The sequence below is a fragment of the Falco cherrug genome, chromosome 9 (assembly GCF_023634085.1).
Source record: "Falco cherrug isolate bFalChe1 chromosome 9, bFalChe1.pri, whole genome shotgun sequence".
Lineage (NCBI taxonomy): Eukaryota > Metazoa > Chordata > Aves > Falconiformes > Falconidae > Falco > Falco cherrug.
In genome coordinates this window covers 4332878-4355972 of record NC_073705.1, presented here as the reverse complement: position 1 = coordinate 4355972, position 23095 = coordinate 4332878, and the positions used below count along the sequence as shown (strand labels likewise).

At 51.7% G+C, this 23095-nt stretch overlaps 1 protein-coding gene across 1 annotated transcript; it reads left to right on the top strand.

Moving 5' to 3' along the window:
* Nucleotides 1–232: 232 nt before the first annotated feature.
* On the top strand, nt 233–22715 carry SCD (stearoyl-CoA desaturase). Its single transcript, XM_055720859.1, has 6 exons — nt 233–604; nt 4354–4639; nt 12014–12144; nt 16024–16229; nt 17488–17720; nt 18974–22715. Exons 1-6 carry the CDS (start codon nt 578–580, stop codon nt 19171–19173), a joined length of 1083 nt encoding a protein of 360 aa, XP_055576834.1. The 5' UTR covers nt 233–577; the 3' UTR covers nt 19174–22715.
* The last annotated feature ends 380 nt before the right edge of the window (nt 22716–23095 follow it).

The window sequence follows — 23095 nt, the reverse complement described above, 5'->3', positions numbered from 1 at the left end:
CCCGCCGCAGCAGCTGGCGAGGGGGCGCCCCGACACCCCCAACGGCCGCGCGGGGCCGGGGCCGCGCGGGGCGCGCGCCGCGGGGAGCGAACAGCAGATTGCGGGCGGCCAATGGCGAGCGCGGGCCGAGGTGGCACCAAATTTCCCGCAGCCAATCGGCTCGCGAGGAGGAGGGGGAAAAAAAAGAGGAAAGAAAAAAAAAAAAAAGCGAGGAAAAAAAGCAGCCAGGCATCATGAGAGAGCCTGGCCCTCGCCATCCTACTCTTCCTCGGCATCCTTCCTCCCGCCCCCCGGCGCGCCCCGCCCCCCCTCCCCTCCCGGGCACGCCGAGAGTCGCGACTCGCCGCCCGCCGCGCTGACCCCGCGCATCCCCACCGTGGGCAGGGGGTCACCGGGAGGCCGGGGCGCGGAGAGCCCAACCCCGCCAGCCCCCAGGCGAGCAGCCCCGCTTAAATACCCCCGCGCCCGCCTTCCGGCCGCACAGCTCGCCGGGCGAGGGGCCGCCGCCAGCCTTCTGCCGCCGCCGGGGACCTGCGCGCCCGCCTTCCGCCGCCGAGGACCAGAGACGAGGCCGGCCATGCCTGCGCACTTGCTGCAGGAGGAGGTGAGTGGGGGGCTGCCGGCGGGCCGGGGGCTGCCGGGGCTTTGTCTTCCCCTCACCCCTTCCCCCTTCCTCCCCGCGGCGCCGGCGGCGCTGCCCGGCGGCTGTCTTGTGGGAAAGGGGTCTGGGCATCCACGCGTGTCCGTGCGCGCTCGCGCACGCGTGTCCGCGCCGGTGCCCTCCCGGTGCCGCTTCTCGGTGGCGCGGCGATGCCGCTCGGTGCTGGCCTGGGCCATCGCCCGAGCCTCGCGGCGCAGCGTGCGCGAGGCCGGTAGCGGCCTCGGGGTCCCTGCCCGCGGCGCGCGCCCCGGGCACGCCGGGCGTCAAATGCAGGTTTGTCTTGGAAACTGCCGTCGCGGCATGGTGGTAAAGGCTGTCCGGGAAAGGCTTTTGTGCCAGGAGGTTGTGGCGGTTTTGGTAACGCTCAGGCTGTGATTATTTTTTTTTTTTTACTATTATTGTCTTAATTTTTTTAATGATTATTTTTTACCAAGAAGAGGCTTTCACTTGCAGTGTTTCTAAGTCAAATGTGGCAGCAGGGAGCGTCTCTAGGACAGACGCAAGGTGAAAGCAGCCCAGATGAAATGAATGACTGTTGTCTGCATTGCCTGAGCTGAGCAAACATGCAGTGGGGAGACTGCCCATTTTTGGCATAAGAAGATCTGAGTAACAGCCCGGCACCAGGAAGATACACAGAGCTGTTGCATCTTTAGAGATTTTCATTTTATTTTTGCCCTTCCTGGCAGCCACCCTTTGCCTAAGGGGAGGCAGGGGTTGGATTTTGGTATTCCTGCTCCAGCCTTCTCATCCTTCCCCCTTCTGCTTGTGCTGAGGAGTGGAAGTAAATCACAGCCCTGCTGTCTTGCCTGTCACCAGCACACAGGGTCTCGCCCTGTCCTTTTGTGCACGTGCTGTGACCTTCCAGGGATGCTGTGATGTAAAGAACTTTACTCCTCTGCCCACCCAAAACGCATGCGAAAGGCAGTGAGCTCAGACCATGTTTCATGGCCTTGGCATGCATTTTAGGGCATATCCTGGAGGCTGGAAAGAATCCTGTCCCTGGGTCACGTTGGGCATATTCAAATATACTGGACCTGAGATTCAGTGCCCTGGGGCCCCAAGGCTGAACCCAGCGTGGGAGCCTTTGAGCTGCAGTTGGCTGGGTGCCAGGATCACCTATGGTGTGTTCAGCACTGGTAGGGTGAGGGGGGCAGAGGGGGAGATGGGGAACACATCTGTTCTGCAGATGAGAGCTGCAAAGTCATTCAGAAATGAGGGAGAGCTCAGGAAAATGGTTTAGCTGACCTCATCCCCCTCTCAGATGCAGACTCTGGATCAATCATATTCCCATTTTCCTTGGTGGAAGCCACAAGAGCTGCTATGGCCATAAGGGGGTAAAAATCCTCTTTCTTCTTCATTTCTCTGGTCTAGCTAAACGGTTGCCCACTTTCCCTCCCACTTCCCCCCCCATGCTCCCCCCACCAAGTCTGTAATGATGGAGCTGTGTTTCACAGCTGCTTTATAGCCCTTCTGATGTAAGGGTAGTTTACATGTGAGAAATGACCGGTTCAATTATATCAGTGTAATTCCAGCAGCATAGGTATGCTGGTAAAATTCCTCATGTTGTGGCTACTACAATTCTGGAAGAAGAGTTTGGTTTTTTTCCTCTGCTGTTTTCTTTGCACTCTCCTTCGTCCTCCTCTGCCCCGTGTAACTTTGACAGTGACATAAGCTGTTGCAGAGGAGAAAAATGCAACACCAACCCCACATTCTTACTCTGGAAGCAGCATGTCCATATGGGGAGTTACCCATCTAATTATACCACCAGATCTCTCTGGGGATTTTTTCCTGCATAGACAAGTCTTAGGTCTTTTTGGTAGATTGTCTGCCAGCCAAGGAAGAAAATTGTGCCTTCCTGCCAAAATGCCAGATGAGAATATCTGACACTTTGGAATGGGCAGGACTTTTTCTTACTAATCTCTGGATTAGAAGAAGTTTCTCACGGCCCTTTTGGTGGGGGGATTGCCTCTGAATTTGCCAGCAGCTCGGAGTATCGTACCCTCAAAGCACTGACTAGGAAAGCAGGCAGAGATGGCCAGCAGTCAGGATGCAGAGGAGCTGGTCCCAAGCTCAGCGGCTGCCTGGGTTCAGTGACAGCAGCAGGATACTTTGTGTCCAGTTTTTTTCCCTTCTAACCTTTGATTCCAGAAGGAAAAACTTACGGGGCTCCTTCTGTAGAGATAGTTTTACTTCCCAAAGGTGGGGAATCTGTCAGCTTTGCCAGCTCCTCCCTGTAGGAAGGTGTGTCTGTAACCCTCTCGTTTCAGCCCTTGGGAAAGGGAGGAGTTGGGGTGGCCACGTAAGCTGCCTGGCCTGATTTTAATGCCTCCCTGAAGAAACCAGGCCACGGCAGGATGGTGGTCTTTTACAAATGCCAGGTGCCTGGGTGGAAATCTGCTGTTGATTCAGGAGAGACTTCTATTGGGAAAGGAGCTTTCCCAGCTTGGCCGTGCTCCCTGGAGCCACGGTCCCGGCTCCCACTGGCCTTTAGTGCCCCTTTGCGTGTGGAAGTCGTGGTGCGGGTGTGGGGGGACCTGTCCCTGGGGCAGGTTCCCAGGAGGCCAGGGGTCACATGCGGTGTTCCCTCCCACCACTTGTGTCCGTGCACTTGGCACCCCATGGGTCAAGCCCCGCCGGGGCCAGAGCTCCGGCCTGACAAAGGGCTGCGAGCACCAGCAAGCACGCGGCTGTCATGATGGAGATGGAAATCAGTGATTCAGGGTTCAGTGACCTGTCTCATTAGGGCCAGTCCTGCCCGCTCCTTTCGTCACGCATGCCTGGTCGGGCAGGCTGTCACTCAGCCAGGGCAAACAAGCCTGTGCAGAGGGAATGTTGTGTCACGGTTACAGGAGGGAGCCAGGAGCCAGGCTGAGCCAACTTGCAGCTTAAAACTTCCTGTCAGCGTGCTCGTGGCCTCGGCTCAGAGGACAGCCTTCCCTGCCTCGCTTTGTCCAGCGTGGAAAGTGGGAGTGGGATAAGGGGCTTAGAAGCAGGCATGGGGTGGGAGTCATAGGTCTATCACTCGGCTGCTTCTGCCCACTGATCTCCGAGCACATCAGCCTCACCATGTCCCAGCCTGGAAGGTGAGGCAGGGGGAGAGGAGGAGTCACCCCAGAGGAATCCCCCTATGGATGTTCCCAGTGATCCCTGGTGGGGTGACACAAAGAGGCAGGATATCAGGAGCGGCCCCATGATTTACAATAAAACTGTGTTTCAGACAGGTTTTATTTATCTCCCTCCTCTTTGTTCATTCACAAGATTTCCTTTATTGTTGTCTGCTTCTACACAAGTCCAGACCACAAGCCCACCTAAAAACGCCCACTAATAAAACCGAAGGAAAATGAAAAACCTTGCAGCCTGCAAATGATCTCGCCCAAGCCACTGTGGAAAAAGGACTGGCTTTCAGGTCTTTTTCTGTGCCTTCTGCACCCTGTCTGCCATATACCTCCTCTCCCTATAACGATCAGGCCCCTTCCCTCTCGGGCCATGACTCCATGGGGCCAGAGCATGCTCTTCTCTGTGCCAAGGGCTCAGCTGAAAGAATGGAGCCTGCCAGGGAGATGGCAGGCTGTGAGTCTAGGTAGTGCCAGCCTAGCTGCTCGTGTTTCTACTCCCTGCATTGGTAACCACCAACTTCTTGTTTTGTTTTCCTTTTTTCCTTTCTTTAAAATGTCCATTGCCACCTCTGCAAGGAGTTCTCCTCCGCTTCCAGCACCACCACTGTTGGCACCCTTACCTCCCGGGTGGCCAGGAATGGGGATGCCATCGTGGGAAAGGACTTAATCAATCATGAGGACTTGGCAGGAGACCGGGGCATGATAGACGATCTCTTTGATGAGACCTACCAGGAGAAAGAGGGCCCCAAGCCCCCTGTGCGATACGTCTGGAGGAATATCATCCTTATGAGCCTGCTGCATCTAGGGGCCATATTCGGGTTGATGCTGATACCTTCTGCAAAGATCCAGACACTGGCATGGGGTAAGCATGTTCCTCTGTTTGTTTCTTGGCATCTGCAAACCCAAAATCTGTTGGGTGGTATTTTTTTTCCCTACAGGCCCACAGACTCAGGGAGGAGAAGGAAGTAAGTGGAGAGTTCCTGTTAGAAGAAGCTGCTTGGGCAGCTTCATAGCAAGTTGTGGGAGGTCTTGCTAGTGTCTCTTGGAAGGTCACGTGTGAGGGGGAAGGATCTGACAGGGGACTGCTTGGCTGCCAGAGGAAGAAACTGAATTCACAGGCATTAGGCTTGGAAGTAGCCCACACCTGAATGTGCAGCCACTTGTGGAGCGAAGCACAGAGAGTGTTTCATGGAGCACTGTGACAGTCCCAGAAAGCTGGGAAGAAAGATGCTAGCAAGAGCACCTTAAGGGGTGCCTGGGGAGGCAAGATATAGGGTGTGATTTGGCATGAGGCTGCTGCCCAAGGACAAGACCCATTCCTGTCCTTGCCAGGGGAGGGTAAATCCCCTCAGAGCCTCCACGTGAGTCTGCGGGGAAAGAGACAAAATACAGTTGTGCTGAAGGTAAACATCAAGAGTTAAGTCTGAATCTCAGGTCTCTCTATCTTAAAAAAGCATGGATTAGACCCCATCATCCCAGAACTAAGCCTGACAACTTTCATAAAATAAATAAGCGGCTCTCCAGGCAGCAAATTCCAGCGGAAAGGACAACCCAGCAGAAGGTAGCTAGGCAAAGCTCCCCTTTCTCAGAGACCTTGCCCTGGGTAGGAACCAGACTTCTCCTTTGACTACTTGAAAGGCAGCTGGGCCCAGGGCCCAAGCTGTGGGGGAGCCTTGCTTTCCATGAGCCTTTGTGTGGACCCCTGGAGGAGTCAAGAAGTCAAACGGTTTCCAGTGGGGAGGTCAAGAGCCTGCATCCAGCCCCTGCCTTCCTGTGAAACAGAGCATCCTGAATCAAAAAGCAACAGTCTCTAGTTTGAGACTTGCTGGCACAGCTTTCAGTGTCAGTGGTGCTCCCACAAAGTCACACCCTCAGGGTCACTTGGTCGGTCAATGGCTTTGAGCAACAAGCATCAGCATTGTGGCTGGACTGGCTGGCCACTGCCTCTTTTCCTCCTGGACCATCTCGGCCTCCTGCAGGCAGAGGCCTGGGGGATGAGCATCACTGGGAGCCACAGGACTTGCTCAGAGGCTGGCTGTAGCATCTGCAGAAGCAGAGACACCGGCATGTTCCCTGTGCAGCCCATGTGGCCTTTCAGGGGGTCATTGAGAGAAGACTTTGCTGGGCCTTTCCCTTGTGGAAACCTGACAGGCTGCCCTCCTCCGTGGGGTGGCAAGGCTGGACAGAACACGCAGCCTCAGTATGACCTTGGAGGAGTGTTTCAGGGCTCTTGGTCTTGCTCTACATGTTCTGTCCCCAGGCTCAGAGCTGACAGCCCGGGTCCTCCAACCCCACCCAGATATCTTCAGGGCTTTGCGGGGAGGAGGAGGAGGGAAAAGGTGAGTTGGGTTTATTAGTTTCATTTCAAGCTGCTGAGGTGCACCGTGATTTCCAAATCCATCCAACCCTTCTCCCTTGAGCTCCCCTGAGATGCTTGAGTGTGCTCGAGCATCTTGATCCAGAAGGTTAATGCTGCTTTGCATTCTGCTAATCCCCAGTTTACCTCAAAATGGTCTCTGAGGCAGCGTCTTTGCCACCACGAGCCTGTTTGAGATGTCTGTATGGCGTCCCATGGTATTTCGTGGGCATCTGCCTTGCTTTTTACTTGATGCCAGTCTCTCCTGCTCTCCTTCCTCAGTAAACTCTGATGTGAAGTGCCAGTTGCTCTCCTGCCACTGTGAGGCACTGTGAGATTCCTTGGTGGCTTCTGGAGTGACAGATGTTCTGGAAATGGGAGAAGGACGTGGAGTTTGGGGGAGCCGCACTGTTCTGGGCTGGCTGGAGATCCATCCTGCTTTATTAAAGCTGGAGTAGCTTCACAGAGCTCCCTGTCCTGCATCCTTGGCACTTGTTCTGGGAAAGGGCCACCCTTCCCTGCACCCTGCCACCAAATCGGAGCTTTCCCCTGTAGTCCATTCTCTTGTAGTGCTGACCAGAGCTGGGATACTCTGATCCTCCACAGGTCTGACTTCTCAGCAAGGCTCCTTGCTCCTTTTTGCCTTGCCCTTTTCTTGGTTCATACCTTCCTTTAGCACATGCAAGGCACCTGTGGCTGTCATCTTGGTGACTTGCTGTTATTTTCCCAGCGCCACCTGGTAGTGAGGAGAGGACGACAGTTCCCATTTTACGCATAGGGATAGAGCAGCAGAGAGTTATGTTGCTCCCAGTGATACACCATGAGCTCATGGTGGAGAACTCTCCTAGTGGTAGTTCCGGAGCTGCTGGGGGTTTTGCTTGTTTGTTTTTTTTTTCAGATCATTCCTTCCTTAGGCTGTGTACATACGATATAAAATTAACATGGCCCCAGATGTTCTCTGCTGTGATGTTACAGGCAGCTGTGGTGCCTGGAAGCTGATCTACCTTCTATATTCTATTCTAAGGAGCAATCCCTTGCTTACACTCTCTTCATCCAGGCCACTGTCTCCTTGATGTTCCTGTCCCTCTGAAACCAGTTATATTGGTGACTGTGTCCTCTTTTGTTTTCATTTCTCTGTGTGCTAATTCCTCTTTGTCTCTCAAGCTCTCCAGCCCTGCCTTCATCATTGTTTGCTGTTCTGCGTTGCTGTGTGCATTGTATCCCCTGATCTCTTTTCTGGTACAGAGCTTCCCAGAATGAGCTGGGATTGATCAGGTGAGAGCTCACCATAATGAGAGCTGTCCGAGCCCTGCCAGCGCTCGCTTTCTAGCCAGCTCCCCTTCTATTTACTGTCCTCTGTGCTGCACTTGACAAAGTCTTGTAGTCTTCTCAGGGCTCATGGGAAGATTTCCGTCATTTGCCAAAAGGCACAGAGACCAAGGCTGGGAGGGCAGGACACAAAGGTGATTGGCAGTTTCTCCTCTAACTGCTCTGAGCCTCCCTGGAAACATGATTTGCAGGTTGTCTTCCTGGCCCTCAGGTGCAGCAGACTGACGATACTTTGTGTTAACCCCCTATTGGCCTGGTCAACAATGTCTGTAAAACAGTGATGGTTCCTCTTGACATGGTGCTCTGACACCTCAGTTTCCTGCAGTGCCAGAAACGTGGGGTGATACCGTTTGCTGTTGCTGCTGCATCGTCTTTGCACCAAGGGGAGTCTTGCTGGGTAATTTAGTCAACGCTGACAGCCTGAAAATCTCAGCTAGTGCTACCCCCGGGGATGTTTACAGAAGTTAGTTGTTACTTTCCCATCAAGACTACCTCTGGCAGCACCTCCCCTCTCTGGTGTCCTCTCCAGGCTTAACTAGCAGGTGGTGTGCTTCGCCTCTGAGTGTGGAGGGGAAGTTCTGTTTTTGCCAGATTTTACAGTGGAAAGCTGTAGTTTTCCCTTGCACTGAGCAGAAGCCCAAGGACACCTGCTGGAGCAGGGACACCTCTTTGTGTAAACATCCTTGGTGTTGACTGCAGGTGACAATGCCTTTAGCACATTCCTGACTTCCCATCATAACTTGAGGTCTGAATCTGGGCCCTAAAGAGGTAAAGGCTGGTGAGTCATATAGACATGACTGAATCTGGAATGTTTTGGGTTTAGTTTTTGGAGCACTGGGTGTATATTACTGCCAGAGGTCATAATTCTTTGTATTTCAGTTGAATGGGTCATTGGGAGCATCACCTGTGAGCTGACAGTCTCTTGGATACTTCAAAGCCTGGTGTGGAAGATGACTTTGAAACCTCAGCTGATGGAGTCCTAAGTCCTTCAGTCTGGGGCAGCATCACAGGGCAGCTGTGAAAATCTGTGCTGCTTTGTTTCACCTCTACTCTTTCCAGTTTCATTCCTAGTGGATGATCTTGGAGGAGCTTTTCTTCTTCCCTGTGAGATGCTGATTCCCTGGCTGTGCAGTGATCATTGTTGTACTTGTTTGTGGGGATGAACCCTCTTGAGTCATTAGGGTGCTGGATTCTTCTGTTTTCCACCAGGCTTTTCAATCTTGCTGTCTATGTCTTGTCACTGTCACAACTCCTAGGTATGGCTGCTGAAGCTAATGGTCCCCAGGTAGGGCTTGGGTTTCCGCGGGGCTGGGTGCCTGGGACTGGGGATATGCCATGTATGTGTAGACTGAGAATCAGTTCCTTTCCCACAAAAAGTGTCTGCTCAGTAGATAAACTACAGCTGCTGTATATGAGCAAGAGGAAAGGCAGCACAGGATTATAATTAGAGTTACATTAGAGAGGCCATTACATTGACCTGGGACGCAGCTCCAAGAGAAGTCAACGTGAGCTGTGGAGGTTCATGGGCTTTGGATGAAGGCTGTGGCTGTTCTGTGCTGGGGCACCTGAAAGCAGTGGATATTCCTCCAAATTTCTAACAAAAGCTTTCAGGCAAGGCTCCTTGAAAGCAAGTACTAGGTTGTGTGGTTTCTGGGTCTGTTGGTATCCCCCACTACACATCTCTTGTGATTCCATGTGCTTGCTGATATTTCTTCATTGCTGGTGTCATCTTTTCCTGATGTTGATATCCACAGGCAAATTCTGAGAATTGCCTCTATAAAAGAGACACAGATGAGCTTCCTTCTTGCAAAGCTGAAATACCACAGTCCTCTGCCAGGGTTGTCTTCCTGGAGGCCTCTGTTACCAAAAAAGTCCCAGTCAGCATGTGAGGATTCACCAGAGAGGGAAGCCTGAACTCAGGACTATAAATAGGGCCTGTACTCACGTAACCTGGCATTTACTTTCTAGCACTATTGAAGATCATGAATGATTGCATAGTTAATTTCTGTCCCCAGTGCACCATTAACTCAAGCCTATTTGCCCCACAGTGGAGAGCTGGACTCTTTCCCTAGCAAGTTGTCCCCCACATCCAGTGGAAGCTGCCGTTGTTTATCATGGACTCCCTGTCTGGTGTTTTTCATACTGTGTAGGCTGGAAGTTAAATCCAGCCTCCTGGATGCTGCTCTCAGCTCTGCCATAAACTTCTTATCACCGTTGGAAATCTACCTCAGCTACTGGGGTGTGCACTGTAGGCATGAAGTTGCCCAGAGGTTTTATGAAATGTGGTTTGCAGGGTACAGCTGCTTATGTTCGAGGGAGAATGGTGGTGAGTCACCCTTCTGCCGCAAGTAGGAAGTGTCTGAAACATCCAGGAGTGGGTTTCATTGTTATTGCAGTATCTGAGGCCAGAGAGGCTCTGCAAATCAGAGTCGTATGTTAGGTACTTTTTCAAGGTTTGCTCTTCTGTATGAAGCTGTGGGGATAGTAACTGATTTAAAATGAGTCTCAAAATCTAAAACCAACAGGGAACTGGTCGTGAGTCAGCGTCATGGGGCTGTGTGAGACCTTCAGGGTGTCCAGCCTAAGTGCTGTCCTGCCAGTAAGGCCAAGGGGAGACCTGAACTAAACGCCCTGCTCCAGCATCCCTCCCTTCTCCCTGTGTAGGCTTGGCCAGCTCTGTGAGCTTTGCTCAGCTCCATTGTCTCTTGCAGAGGCTGGATCCTGCTGTATTTGCATGCGTTTTCATCCCTTCTTGCACCCTGTAAATCTGCTATGATCAGTGAGTGTTTGGCTCCTCCAAAGGACTGCAGAGGTGCGCAGAGACATGAAGCAGGGGTGTGCTAGTCTGCGGCTTGCACCGTGTTCAGTAGTAGGTGGGGAAGCTGAGGGAGAGGATGAAGATGGGACATCAGTCAGATCAGCAGACAGGGAACATCACTGTTACACAGCAGGATGGGAATGAGGAGCACTTTGTGCAAGTTTAAGGGGCCAGAAGAGGATGTTAAATCAGACAAGACAGACTTTTAGCAGATAAGAGATTAGGTTTGGAATGTAGAAAAACAAAAAGGAGGTGACAGAAGGAAGACAGAACAGGAGATGATAGGAAATACAGCCTGGGTTATTTTGAATGAAAGAGCAGGGCTACAGTGCCTTGTCCATGTCTCGGGGCTCTGATTCCAGACAAGTTTCTGGCAGAGTACCTATTTCCTAGGTGTGAGATAAGCTTGATTAGAGGCATTTGGCTGGACTGCATGGTATTGTCAAGCATACTAGCGATTCCTATCCATGGTTTTATGAGTAAGAATAAGGTGCTGTTTTCATGATTGATCCAACTGGCTGAAATCTGCAAATTTATACCAAGGAAGGTGTTTCCCCAGGGGGACTGGTAAGAAGGCATCCCTTCCCCCAGGGGACTGAATGTGGATCAGTTGACCTGTGCACAGATGTGCACCCTTCCCTTTCCATGTCTGAGCTTGCAGGGCAAGCTGTTGAATGTCCTCCATCTTTCTGCCGAACTTCCTGACACTTCCTTCCTAGAGAAAGAGTTAATCTTCAGATCAAACTTTCTTCTTATCCCCAGCTTCCTAGTGTAATGCTGCTATGACTCTGTTTGGGTCTCTTCTCCATTTTAGTTCTAGGACCACGTGCTGGAAGCCAGGTTAAATTACAGAGGTTGCGTGAACATACAGACCAGGGTGGACATAAACACATGATCCAGAGGGAGAGGGATGTGGTTTTTTTTCCTGGCTGCCAGAGGGGCAAGGATTTCCCTCTGACCTGTGTGGAGAGGGAATGCATGAAGCACACAGGCATGGCTTGCAGTGAGTGGTTGGCCTTGAAGTTTCCTTCCTTAAATGGTGCAGGAGCTGGGCAGAGGTGGGGATCAAAAAGACCCTGGGAACAGGAGCCTCTGGGAAAATTTTAAGTCAGTGGCGGAGCTGAAGGTGAAGCCCAGACTTCAGTGGGATGGTAGGTTAGATCTTTCTGGAGCCAGCTTCTGCTCAGAAAGGGAGCAGAAGAGAAGCCTGACCCTGGGCTTGAGCTGTCCCCCTGAAGAGCTGTAAGATGATCTACTACCTCCAGGTGAAAAGAATGCAAAAGAGGTTAGTGAGGAGTGGTGAAACAGGAAAGCAGGACTCTTGATTATTTGAGCTGGGAGGAAAGGGAGAAGCTGTTTCCTGGTGGACCACAGAGCAGTTACCAAAGGGCTACATGGAAGTGGTGGCTTTGTACAATTTTGGTGGTCCTGCATCATGACAGACGGCACTGTACTGAAGCACCAGCCCTTGAGATAAGTCTTGTAAAGGGGAGCTTCCTCCCTTGTCAGAGATGAAGAGCTGAAGTGATTTGCCCCACGTTGCTCAGGAAGCCTGTGGTAGGGTAGCTTGGGCACTCTCACTCACACTTTTATTGCCTCAGTCTGTGCTCTCCATGGGTGCCTCTCTTGCTTATACAGCTTTGGGGGACGGCCTGCCTTTGAGTTGTTCTGCCTGAAATTTTGCTGCAGGCTGACTTGCTCTAACTGCTCCAACACTTACTTTTCCTCTTCAGCTGTTTTGTGCTTCCTGGTGAGCGCTCTGGGGATAACAGCTGGATCTCACCGCCTCTGGAGCCATCGGTCCTACAAAGCCACGCTGCCCCTGCGGATCTTCTTGACTATTGCAAACTCTATGGCCTTCCAGGTAAGCATCTCCTCACCTGTGCCACTGGTCCTCAGAAGGCAGTGCCCCCCTGAACCCTTGTCTCAGATATGGGGCACAAGCTGATGGAGAGGTTACTCTCTCCTGCTGACTCTTGTTAGGAAACAACCTGCCCTTTCCATCTAACACTGCGATGCTGGAGTCCATCTTGTCTTCACCTTTTCTAGTACAGAGGGTGACTCTGAGACGAACTGGGAGGGGAGAGACCTGTCAGCCAAGACCAGGGGTAGGATAGCTCTCCAAAGCGGGAATGTACCCTTCCCTCAAGGTGTAGGCTCCCTGTGCTTGGTGCAGGTCCTGTGAAAGAGGTGTGGAAGTGCTAAGTGCTTTCCTGGTGTTGCCTCACCCTCTTGCTGCACAGCTGATAAAGGGGGAGAATCTGCAGGGCCTGGGGAGCCAGGCTGTGGAATTTGCTGCTGCAGAAGGATCAAGAACTTGCTGAGATCATACCGTTAGGGGGATGCTTCTTTGGCTCAGAAGAGTGGTATTTAGGAATAACCCTGTTATTCCTGAACAGTCACACCAGTGGCTTTCATAGTCATCCCAGGTCAGTGGTGTTTCAAGGAGAGAAGGGTTGGGGCCACTGAGAGTGGCACAAGTGACTGCAGGCAGCTGATAAGCACCTCAGGATATTGCCTAATGCTAGGAGAGCACTTCAGAGTCCCTAACAAAAACAAACCAGGAAGTCCTTAGGGACTGTAGAGTGTAGCAGAAATGGCCCTTTAGAAGAAGCCAGAGTGAAAACCCAGATTGGCACGGCACAGAAAAATCCTGGTGGTCTGTCTGGTTTGCTGCTGTGAGGCAGCTCTAGTGGCACTCCACCTTCCAGCTGTACCTCAATGGGTTTCTCACAGGCTTGCTCACGTGCAGGAGTGTGCGCAGAGACACCCCGCCCCCCATACATGTAATCAAAATAGGGTGGGAATGGTTTCTTTTAGCCTTGAAAAACTTTCTAAAACATCATTGACTTCCCTATCCTTCGTTAGCACCAAACCACAGTCTTTCATGAGGAAGAGGAAGGACCAAGCTGCTAATTCCAGCTACTGGTCCAGCACTCAGAAAGGGAATGGGATGGGTTGCTGTGTATTGGCTAGTGCTGTACAAAGACCATCTTTCACAGGGTTATAGGGCAGAGGGGGAAAGAATTTGCTGAGCTATTGCTGTAGGGGATAGCAGCAGACAAAGATGAGAGACAGACAGATATTTCAGCTTCAATAGGAACTAATCCAAAGTTTTACTGAAAATTCAGTACCATTCCCCATGGATTTTTTGGTTTTTTTATAACAGTTACTTTCAATGACTTCAAGAGAAGGTTTGTTTTCAATTTACCTCACTCCTGTTGGCGGTAGCAACTCTTAAGACTGGTAACTCTTAAGGCCAGAGAAGACTATAGTTCATCTTACCTGAGGTCCCGCAGAAAATGACTGTTGGCTACTCGGAGACCTGTGGCTTGTGATCTCAGAGAATTTGGGAACTCTGCCCCTAGTCAGCTCCTCCACCTGTGCAAGACCAGGCAGCGGCAGCACAGAAGCTCTCCTGGTTATATAGCCTGTAGCTGGAAACTCCCAGGGAAGGAGGCATTCTCCCAGGCTTTGCTTAATGGTCTCAGAAAGCCATGATATTCAGACAAGGTTGTAGTTAGAGATGGTCCCAAAGTAAGATCTGTAGAAAAGATAACATGCTGAAGTTTGGGTCAAGATAGTGACTTTTCAGCTTTGACACCCCTGATTGTGTTTGTAGACAGGGTGTGGAAGATGAGGTGGTACCACGCTCCAGCTGCGGTGCATGGTCTCTTTCCAAATCTGTGTCTCTTGCCGTCAGCAGAAGGATTTCCAGAGACAGAGAAAGCCTCCCAAGATGTGCAAGCCCAAGCTGTCTGTCAGCTTTCAGGCTGCACTTTCTCGTGTTAGGTGACACTATGTATTGTCTGGAATGTGAGAGGCTTTGGGTCACAGGTGAAACATTCTAGCAGGAGTAATGGCCCTGTTTCTCTGCTTACATCATGGTTTAACCTCAGCCAGCAACTAAGCACTACACAGCTGCTTCCTCACTGCCTTCCACGCCCCCAGCGGGATGGGGAGGAGAATCAGGGAAAAGGTAAAACTTGTGGGTTGAAATAAGAACAATTTAAGAATAGAAATAACATAAAATAAAGTAATAATAAGAAGAATAACAACCGTAATGAAAAGGGGGGGGGAGAGAGAGGAATCAAGCCCAAAAGGAAAAAAAAACCTAAAGCATCAAACCAAAACCCACCAAGTGATGCACAGTACAACTGCTCACCACCTGCTGACCAGTGCCCAGCCAGTCCCCCAGCAGTGATCAGCAGGCCTGGGCCAATCCTGCCCCCCCAGTTTTTGTACAGAGCATGACATTCCATGGTATGGAATACCCCTCTGGCTAGTTCACTAGACTAGTTGGCTGGACAGGTCACCTGTCCTGGCTGTGTCCTGTCCCAGTTTCTTGTGCCCCTCCAGCCCTCTCGCTGGCATGGCCTGAGAAATGGGAAAGTCCTTGACTTGGTATCAACATAAACCATCAGCAACTAAAAACATCAGTGCGTTATCAACGCTGTTCTCACACCAAATCCAAAACACAGCACTGTGGCAGGTACTGAGAAGGAATTTCACTCTGTCCCAGCTGGACAGTGTACTAGTGGGGAATGCTGAGTGACCGAGCCCTGGCTAACATCAGTAAGGGCTGGTGACACTTGGAGGTGCTCAGGATTTGGCTGGAAGGAAGGCAGCAGTTCCCAGTGTTTGGAAATAAGTGAGACTTGAATCCTGGCCCGTGTCCATCCTTGCTGTGTTGCGTGGCCTGCAGGTAAATCATTTTATCTCAGTTGAAGGAGGAGGGGTGGTTACAGCACTTGAGAGGGATTTGAGCTGCATCTCTGCTACAGGTTCTCTGCCAGGCAAGAAATAGGGATGATTATGCAGCTTCCCTGCCTTCAAAGTGTTTTCAGGAAAAGTCCTGTGTACTTAGGAGATTAAGGAGCAGGCAACAGATGTGTGCTTGGATCTGTGTTTCATGTTTTGTAGGATGGTGTAAGACATGGCTTTAAGCACATTGAAATCCTGTTATAAAGGAATGAGCACAGGCTCATTAAAATCTATTCTCAAAACTGGCCAAAATAATCATTTCGTAATACAAATGATGAAAGCTTTGACATTTTCCAAATTGTATTGATTTTGCAGCTTAGCAGAATGGATGTGGGGCTGAAGGGGGTATTTTTGATGACTCGTCAAAATGATATGTTTACTCTGTTTCTGAAGAGGGGCCTTAATTTTAAGACTATTCAATTTCCAACAGGGAAAAAAAAAACCACCAAAAAACTCACCCCCAAGTTAAACAGATCTGATTTGGCAATCCTGAGAAAAGCAAGGCAGGCTGACCCATGGAAGATGTCAGGAGGAATGGAAGGGGCAGGTCGATCAGTCCCAGCTGGCCCGTGCAGGCATGGGGACAGGTGACCAACAGGAGCCAAACGTGTGAGGGAGGAGGCACTGACCAGCCAATGGGGGCTCGTGGTTGCAGGGGCTGGGGAACAGGCTGACCAGTTGGAGCCCGTGATGCTGCAGAGGGTGTGCAAAGCAGAGCCCGAGGTTAGCCTGTTGCACCGAGAGAGAAAACGCAGCTCACCAGAGCAGGGGGTTTCAAAGACAATTGAGCTGATGCAGCAAAGAAGACCCAACCTCTTGTTTTAAAAGCCAAAACCCCCAGACCCTAATGAAAGATAAAGTGACTGAGACAAGTTCAGGTCAACGGAGCTTAGGTGTCTGAATGTTTCAGGCCCTTTTGTTAATTTGAAGGGAACATCTCCAGCCCTGGCCCTAAGTCTCCACTCCTGTTGCCTTGCAGAATGACATCTACGAGTGGGTCCGGGACCATCGTGTCCATCACAAGTTCTCCGAGACAGATGCAGACCCACACAATGCCATGCGGGGCTTCTTCTTCTCCCACATTGGCTGGCTGTTGGTGCGCAAGCACCCGGATGTCATAGAGAAGGGCCAGAAGCTGGACCTGAGTGACATAAAGGCCGACAAGGTGGTGATGTTCCAGCGGAGGTGAGTGGTGGGGTCAGCCCCAGCGCAGAGCCATGAGGGATGGAGTGGGAACCCTGCGAATGGGCTGGGGACCCCAAGCACCTTTCATGGAGCATGAGGGGATTGAGGGCATCATGTGAGAAATGTGCATATTAGGTCTGCCCAAGGCTGTGCTGTGGGATAAACTGAGAAATGAGCTGTGCCTCTCCTATAGAAAGTATTTAGGAGCAGGTGCTACCTCCTGCCCTCACACACCCCTTTCTTGCCCGCCTACCCTTTAGCATCTTGCCAGCAGTGAGCTGAACTTCCCACTACAAAGCACCTCCATAGCCCAGCTGCTGCTTTGGCTGGACCAGAGCCTACCTGCAGTGCCTCTGGGCCATCCTTGAAGATGCTGTGGTTCACCTTCCGGGCCATGCCTCTGCCCCGCTCCCATCAGTCTTCTGGAAATAGTGTGGTGAAAGAGGACTTGAAAATGGAGACATGAGAGAGGTGGTAGCTGGGAAGGACAGTCTTGGTTCACGGGTGCCTCTTGGATGGGGTATCTCTCAGCTGTCTGGGGCTCTGCTGGGACTGATCCCCAGAGGAGGCAAGCCTGTTACCATGGCTGTGGGGATGAGGGACTGAACCCATGTAGTAAATACCCTCACTTGAGAGGTCCCTAGTCCAGTCCCAAACAAAACAAGCAAGATTTATGGCTTTCCTCCTTATTGTGCCTGGGATTTTTCTTGTGGGTCATCAGAGAGGCTCAGCTTCCTCTACTCCCATCTCTCTAGTGTGAGGGACCCTACATGTTCGTCTGTTTGGTGGCACAAGTGTTCGTTGCTTGCACTTGTTCCTGGGGTATATTGGTAGGCAGGGCCAAGTCTGCAAGGAGGAGTTGCAGCACTGGGCTGCAGCGGGAGAAAGGACCTCTGCAAGCAAGGGGCTGCCTCTGTGGGGACCAGCATAGTTGAGAAGCAAATGGCAGATGAGGCCAAAAGCAGCAGCTGGTGTCTGGACTTACGGTGATTGGGACATTGCCTTGTGCACATGTGAGATTGAGACAGGGAGAACAGGACTTTAGTTTGAGCCTCCTGCCCGATGACAAGACTTGGGAGTCTCTAGGCATGGCTTCTGCGCATCCAGGACAGAAGATGCGGGCTTGGGGGTGAGGTATTTCTGCACTTGATTTTTCCCTGTACAGCCGAGCGCAAATCCTCCAAAGGGAGGACTGAAGCAATCCCTCCTGTCCTGCCTGTGCCACTGAGCGCTTTCCTCCTGGTCCCTTCCTTTCCAGATACTACAAGCCTTCGGTGGTGTTGCTGTGCTTCACGCTGCCCACTGTAGTGCCCTGGTACTTCTGGGATGAATCCATCATCATCAGCTTCTTCATTCCAACCATCCTGCGCTACACCATAGGGCTCAATGCCACTTGGCTAGTGAACAGTGCTGCCCACATGTTTGGCAACCGGCCGTATGATCAGCACATCAACCCCCGGGAGAACCCCCTGGTCAGCCTGGGGGCCCTAGGTATGTTGAACATTCATGTCTTTTGCTGCAAGTAGACTATAGAGCAGAGACTGCCCTTAGGGGCTGCAGCTGCTTCTAGGAATTTCTGTGAATCCAGGTGTCCCCATTTCCTCCTGCACCCTTCCCCTCCAGCCTTTGCATCTGGGGGTGCTTTCCAGGCTGGCCAGTGAGTGCATAAGGGCAGTGGGGTTATCAGCTCCCACCAGCCTCTCTCCAGGCTGGAAGGGACTCTGCTACACTTAGCACCTCCTTATCTCAATAGCAATATTTTATTTACCCTGCTCAAAGGTCTCTCTGCCCCATTCACCAGACTGAAAAACATGCTGCAGTCTCTGCTTCTCTGTCTTAGATTTCATAGAATCATTTAGGTTGGAAAAGACCTTTGAGATCAACTTGAAATCCAGCAGATGCACATTTGGATGTGTTCTCAGGGAAGCTGGTTATTTTGGGGGTACTTGGGGATGAGACAAGCGAGATCATCTCATGTTTTTTCCCAAAATTTTGGGGACATAGGAATGTACATCCCACGGTCAGCGTTTGGCCTGAGTTGTTCTCCCAGTCCCAAACCCTCAACTGGCTTGCATCACTGTACATCACTGGGGCTGCACTGGTTTCCACTATCAAAGGACCTGCTTGTGGATTTTTAGTAGTGTGGGACTTGAACTGCAGAAACTCAGCAGGGTTAGGAGCAGAAGTCCAGGTGATGTCCCTGAAGGGGTGAGCATTGAAACCAGCATTGACAGTGGGTGGCTGACTGGGGTAGATAATTTTGTAGAAGTCTATCTGCATTATTCCCACCTGGAAATGCCCTTTGGATTTGGCATTAGGACTGCCAGTATTGTAGGAATATTGATTGGCTTGGCTTGTTGGGGACTTGCTGCAGGTCAGGCTGGTAGCTCAACCAATACCAGAAAGTGTCTCATGGTGGCAGAGGAAAAGCTGTTAAGATTTCCTTGGTGGTTTAGTGCAGCTGGTGAGCCTGAGCCTTTCTCAGTTCCTCACCACATGCTTGTTTTCCTCTAAGGCACCATAGGTCCTCTGTGACTGTCATTGCCTCCTTTGGGTCAGCCTGGGCATGCTGGATCATTCCCAAATGCTATGTGGTAGATTGTAGAGAGGTGAGATGGGGCTGAGAGGAGAAAGGAGCCTGGCCTCAATCCAGAGCCTGTTTTTGGAATGTGGTTCTTTGGGCCAAGATAAAGGGGCCATCACCTCGAGCTTCGCGACATCCTCTCCCTGGTCATGTTTTGCAGGAGAAGGCTTCCACAACTACCACCATACCTTCCCCTATGACTACTCCACCAGTGAGTTTGGATGGCGCTTCAACGTAACCACAGCCTTCATTGACCTCATGTGCTTCCTGGGGCTGGCCAGCGATCGCAAGAAGGTCTCCAAGGAAGTCATCCTGGCTCGGAAAATGCGGACTGGAGATGGGAGTCACAAGAGTGGCTGAGTTCCTGATCCCCTTCACACACACATCCACACCTCTCTTTCCTCCCTTTTTTCTCCCTTTCTCCCTTCCTGACTCCTCTGAACACGCTGGACAAAGGTTTAATGTTCTGTTTACTAACTACTGAATAATGCTACCAGTTTGCTTAAGATAATGATAATGAGTTTTAACTCCCCTCCCACACTGTATTTTACGTGATGTATTTAAGATCTAGGACTCTGCCTTTATAATGCAAGGCCACCCCTTCCCTCCTGTGATCTCCTTTTCCTTTCCATTCTTTCTTTCCAGCCCTGCTACCCTGTCTCCCACTTCACATTGCCCCGGTCTCTCCTGACAGAGGAGCTGGTAGGCAGCAGCCGTCGCAGCCAGCTACATACCATGGAGTTATGAAAGCCTGTACCAGCCAGTTGAAGAGTTGAGCCAAAGTCAGTGACCCTCTCCCCACCATTTTGCCCCCAGAATTCCTTCCTCTGTCCCTTCTACTTTCTCAGGGGCAGCTGACAGATGTGGCATGGCTAAATCGCTCTCCCTGGGAAAAGCAACCCTGTCTCCCCTTCCCTTGCCATCAGAAAAGAGAGTTGTCTCTTTCTGAGATGCCTCTTGGGAAGCATTCTCCCGCACTACATGGCCTCTCTGGCTGGGGAGAGGAGAGCCTCCAGACTTCTGGAGCTCCAGCCAGGTCCACCGTTGGCTCAGGGGAGTCTGGTGGCAGCAGCGGGCTCTGAAGGGTGGTCTTGGTGACCTTATTACCTCCTCCCTCTGGCACTACAGCCTCTCTCCCTGCACTGCCCACTGTGTGCTGTGCCAGGAGGGACTGAAGGCAGAGCCTGGCCCTGGGCTCCATGGCCCCTTTAGAGAGCCACAGCGAGGAGGGGGACAGATGGAGGGGTGTACCACTGGCTTCTGTGGGGCAGCACCAGCCTGGGGTGCTTCTGTTCACCACCACCACTGAGATTTTTGCCAGCAAATGGGAGTTTGCCAAAACAGAGAGGGAGAGAAGGATGTAAACCAAAGCTCTACAGCGGAGTTAAGCTGCTTTATGAGCTAGAAGAACAGGGTCTCTGGTGGGTGGCAGGTGGATGTCCTGGTGTCCGTACCTGCCCTGCTGATCCGCATCCCGTGCTGAGCACAGGGCTAGGGAGTGCCTGCAGGCATAGGGAGGGGTGAGGGTGTCCACACGCGTAGGTGGCTCCGTCCTCTAGGACTCTGCTCGGTCAATTAACAAGTGCCTGAGAAACAGCGATGCAGAGCCAGGCGGTACAGGGTCTCCGGAGAGTCAAGACCTCCAAGGTGAGGCACTGCTGCTGGTGTGGGCCACCTCCAGGCTTCCCTACCCAGGGTCCACCGAGGTGATTTGACATTCCCCCTTGCTCCTCTGAGGGAGTGGGAAGGGGAGGTGAAAGCAGCTCCTTGTTAGTCCCTTAGCTTGCCTCCCAGTCCCCTTGGCGAGCTATTTTGCCACCTCGCTCCTTTGCCGGTGAGGAAGGCAGCGAGGGTGGCTGAGCCTGCAAAAAGGTCAGTTATATCACCGAGCCAATGTGGGTACGCAGCTGGAGGGCATGCTGGGGAAAGAAGTCCTTGTGGGAGCTGTTTCCTGCAAGTTGCAGAGACTGCAGCTTGAGTTCAGGCTTGGGGTTAGGGTCTGTCTGGGTCTCGTGGTGCCAAGGCCCTCGCTGGGCTGAACGTGCTTTTTTCCCCCCCAACTGTCCCCATTATTACTAATTTTTGTTCTTATTAGTTGTACCAATAGTATTGTTTTTGCTTAAATGCATCAAATGGAGCTGGAGGAAAGCACAAGAGGTGGCCGGAATGAGGTGACACTGAAGTGGGGTTTGCAGTGTCTCCCTTACTGGGGCAGGCTAGGGAGGGCAGAAACGAGCAGAGATGGATGCCAGCATCCTCTCTGCAGCTTTGCTTTCTGCTGCTGTGCAACGAGTGAGGAGCCAGGACAGCTCTGTGATGTTCTCCTTAACAAAAGCACATTTGTTACTCAGAAAAGGCGGCCGCCTCCTCCCCTTTCCTCTCCCTGCCACCACCATGGCCTTGTTATTGCTCAGCAACGGGACCTTTCAAACTTTTGAGCCGTCAGGAGCGATGTGGTCTCCAGCCAAGAGGTACAACAGGAAGGAATGGAGCAGGGAGCCCTTTAGCAGCTGGTGTCAGGAGACCCTGAGCATCATGACTGCCTGAAGGCTGGCTGGGGCTAAAGGGAGTTGTGCCTAGCGTTGTATCCTACCACTTAATTAAAAAAACAACAAAAAAAAATAGAAAACCAAACCTCAAAAAGAAGATAAACTGTTAGCTCTGTAATTGCTGGGTGACTTCGGTCTACTCTAAACCCATATGAACTCATAGTGATATCCAGAGAGGATGAATTTGCTCCAGCTAGTCAATTTGAAAGGGGTGTGGGGAGGGGAGAAGGTGGGCAGAATGATTTACTTGCTGCTGGTGCCCCTAAGGTGTTGTGTGACGTACCCTACAGTAGAGAAGCATGCTGTGACATGCCGCAATATTTCACATCCTGTCAGCAGAGAAGCAGGGTTTGACATCAAGGGTTCCTTTCAAATCTGAAGTGCTTCTTGGGGTCCAGAATCTGGAATTAGGGTGGAAGCTGAGGAGCAGCAACCAAACAGTCCTGGTGTTTGCCCAGTCACTTTAACAGTAGATTGGCAAATATCTCTGGGTGCCTTAAATCTTTCTTTAATATACATAGAAGTATTGACAGCTATTTGCCGTAACTTTTTTTTTCTTTCTGAATTACGAACATTTAAGGGGTTTCTTAATTATTTAATTGCCTACATTGAATTGTGGGTGCAGGTGATTTTGAATGTATTTGAGTTAGAATTTTTGTTAGATTAAGAAACAGATACAACACTTTAAGTAGAACTTTGTTTGAGATATATATATATCACACATCTATAAATATATATATTAATTTTTTTTGGTGGCATGTTTGTATCCTGGACGCATTGTCTGTATGTTTAGCTTAAGTGAGTCTGTGAGAGGTGGAAGCGGAGAAGGCAGCAGCGGGACCTTGTGGCTAGAACAGCTGTCTGTCCTCCTGGGACCTGTGCCCAGCCTGGCTGCTTGCTCACTGCATGACATGAGACTAAGTCACTTAAAAGCGCTCCGTGCCTCAGTTTCCCTGCCTGTAACAGGGTTGTGCCAGCCTCCCGGCGTGTGGCGAGGCTGGGAGCCGCCTGGCCGAGTGCGGCAGAGGGGGATGTACGCACTGGCCCGTTTGTTTTCCAAAACTGTTCCCAGCCCCGCTGGTATTTTGAAGAGCAGATGTCCAAGTGTTGGGGTGTTCAGGGATGGATTGGAAAGTTGAATCTGCACATTGTCTGAGCTCTGTCACTGTTGAAATGTGAGTAGGATATGATTTTTCACAGCTTAGGGATTTCTGCATAGTAGTATCTCTGTTTTGTGTACTGGAAAAAAAACCACCCAACCTTTTTGAAATAATTTCTACTAATATGGAAACAGACATCTGGTTGTGCTGATCTGAAATTTTATTTGTTCATAATAAAAACGTTACTTTAAAACGTGTTGGACTGATGGCATGGCGGGCCGGGCTCCATAAAGCAGGCCACGCCTCACGGGGCCGGAGAACGCAGCGTTCCAGCTTCCGAACTCTCCTCGCTGCCAGAACCCGGGAAAAACACCCCTGGCTCTTTAAGCGCGGTGAATGAGCGGATTATCCCGGCCTCCCTACGGCCGGGCAGGCGGCCCGGCCCGGGCTGCCCCTGCGCCGCGGGGTTACTGCCGGTTACCCCGGCCGCGCTGGGCCAGCGCCCCGCGGCCGCACATGCGGCACGACACGTAACGCCAACGCCGCCGGGCCGGGCCGGGCCGGGCTGGGCGCCACCGCCGGGCGGGTTCCTCAGCCCCGGCGAGCGGGAGCGGCCCTCCCGCCCGAGCGCTC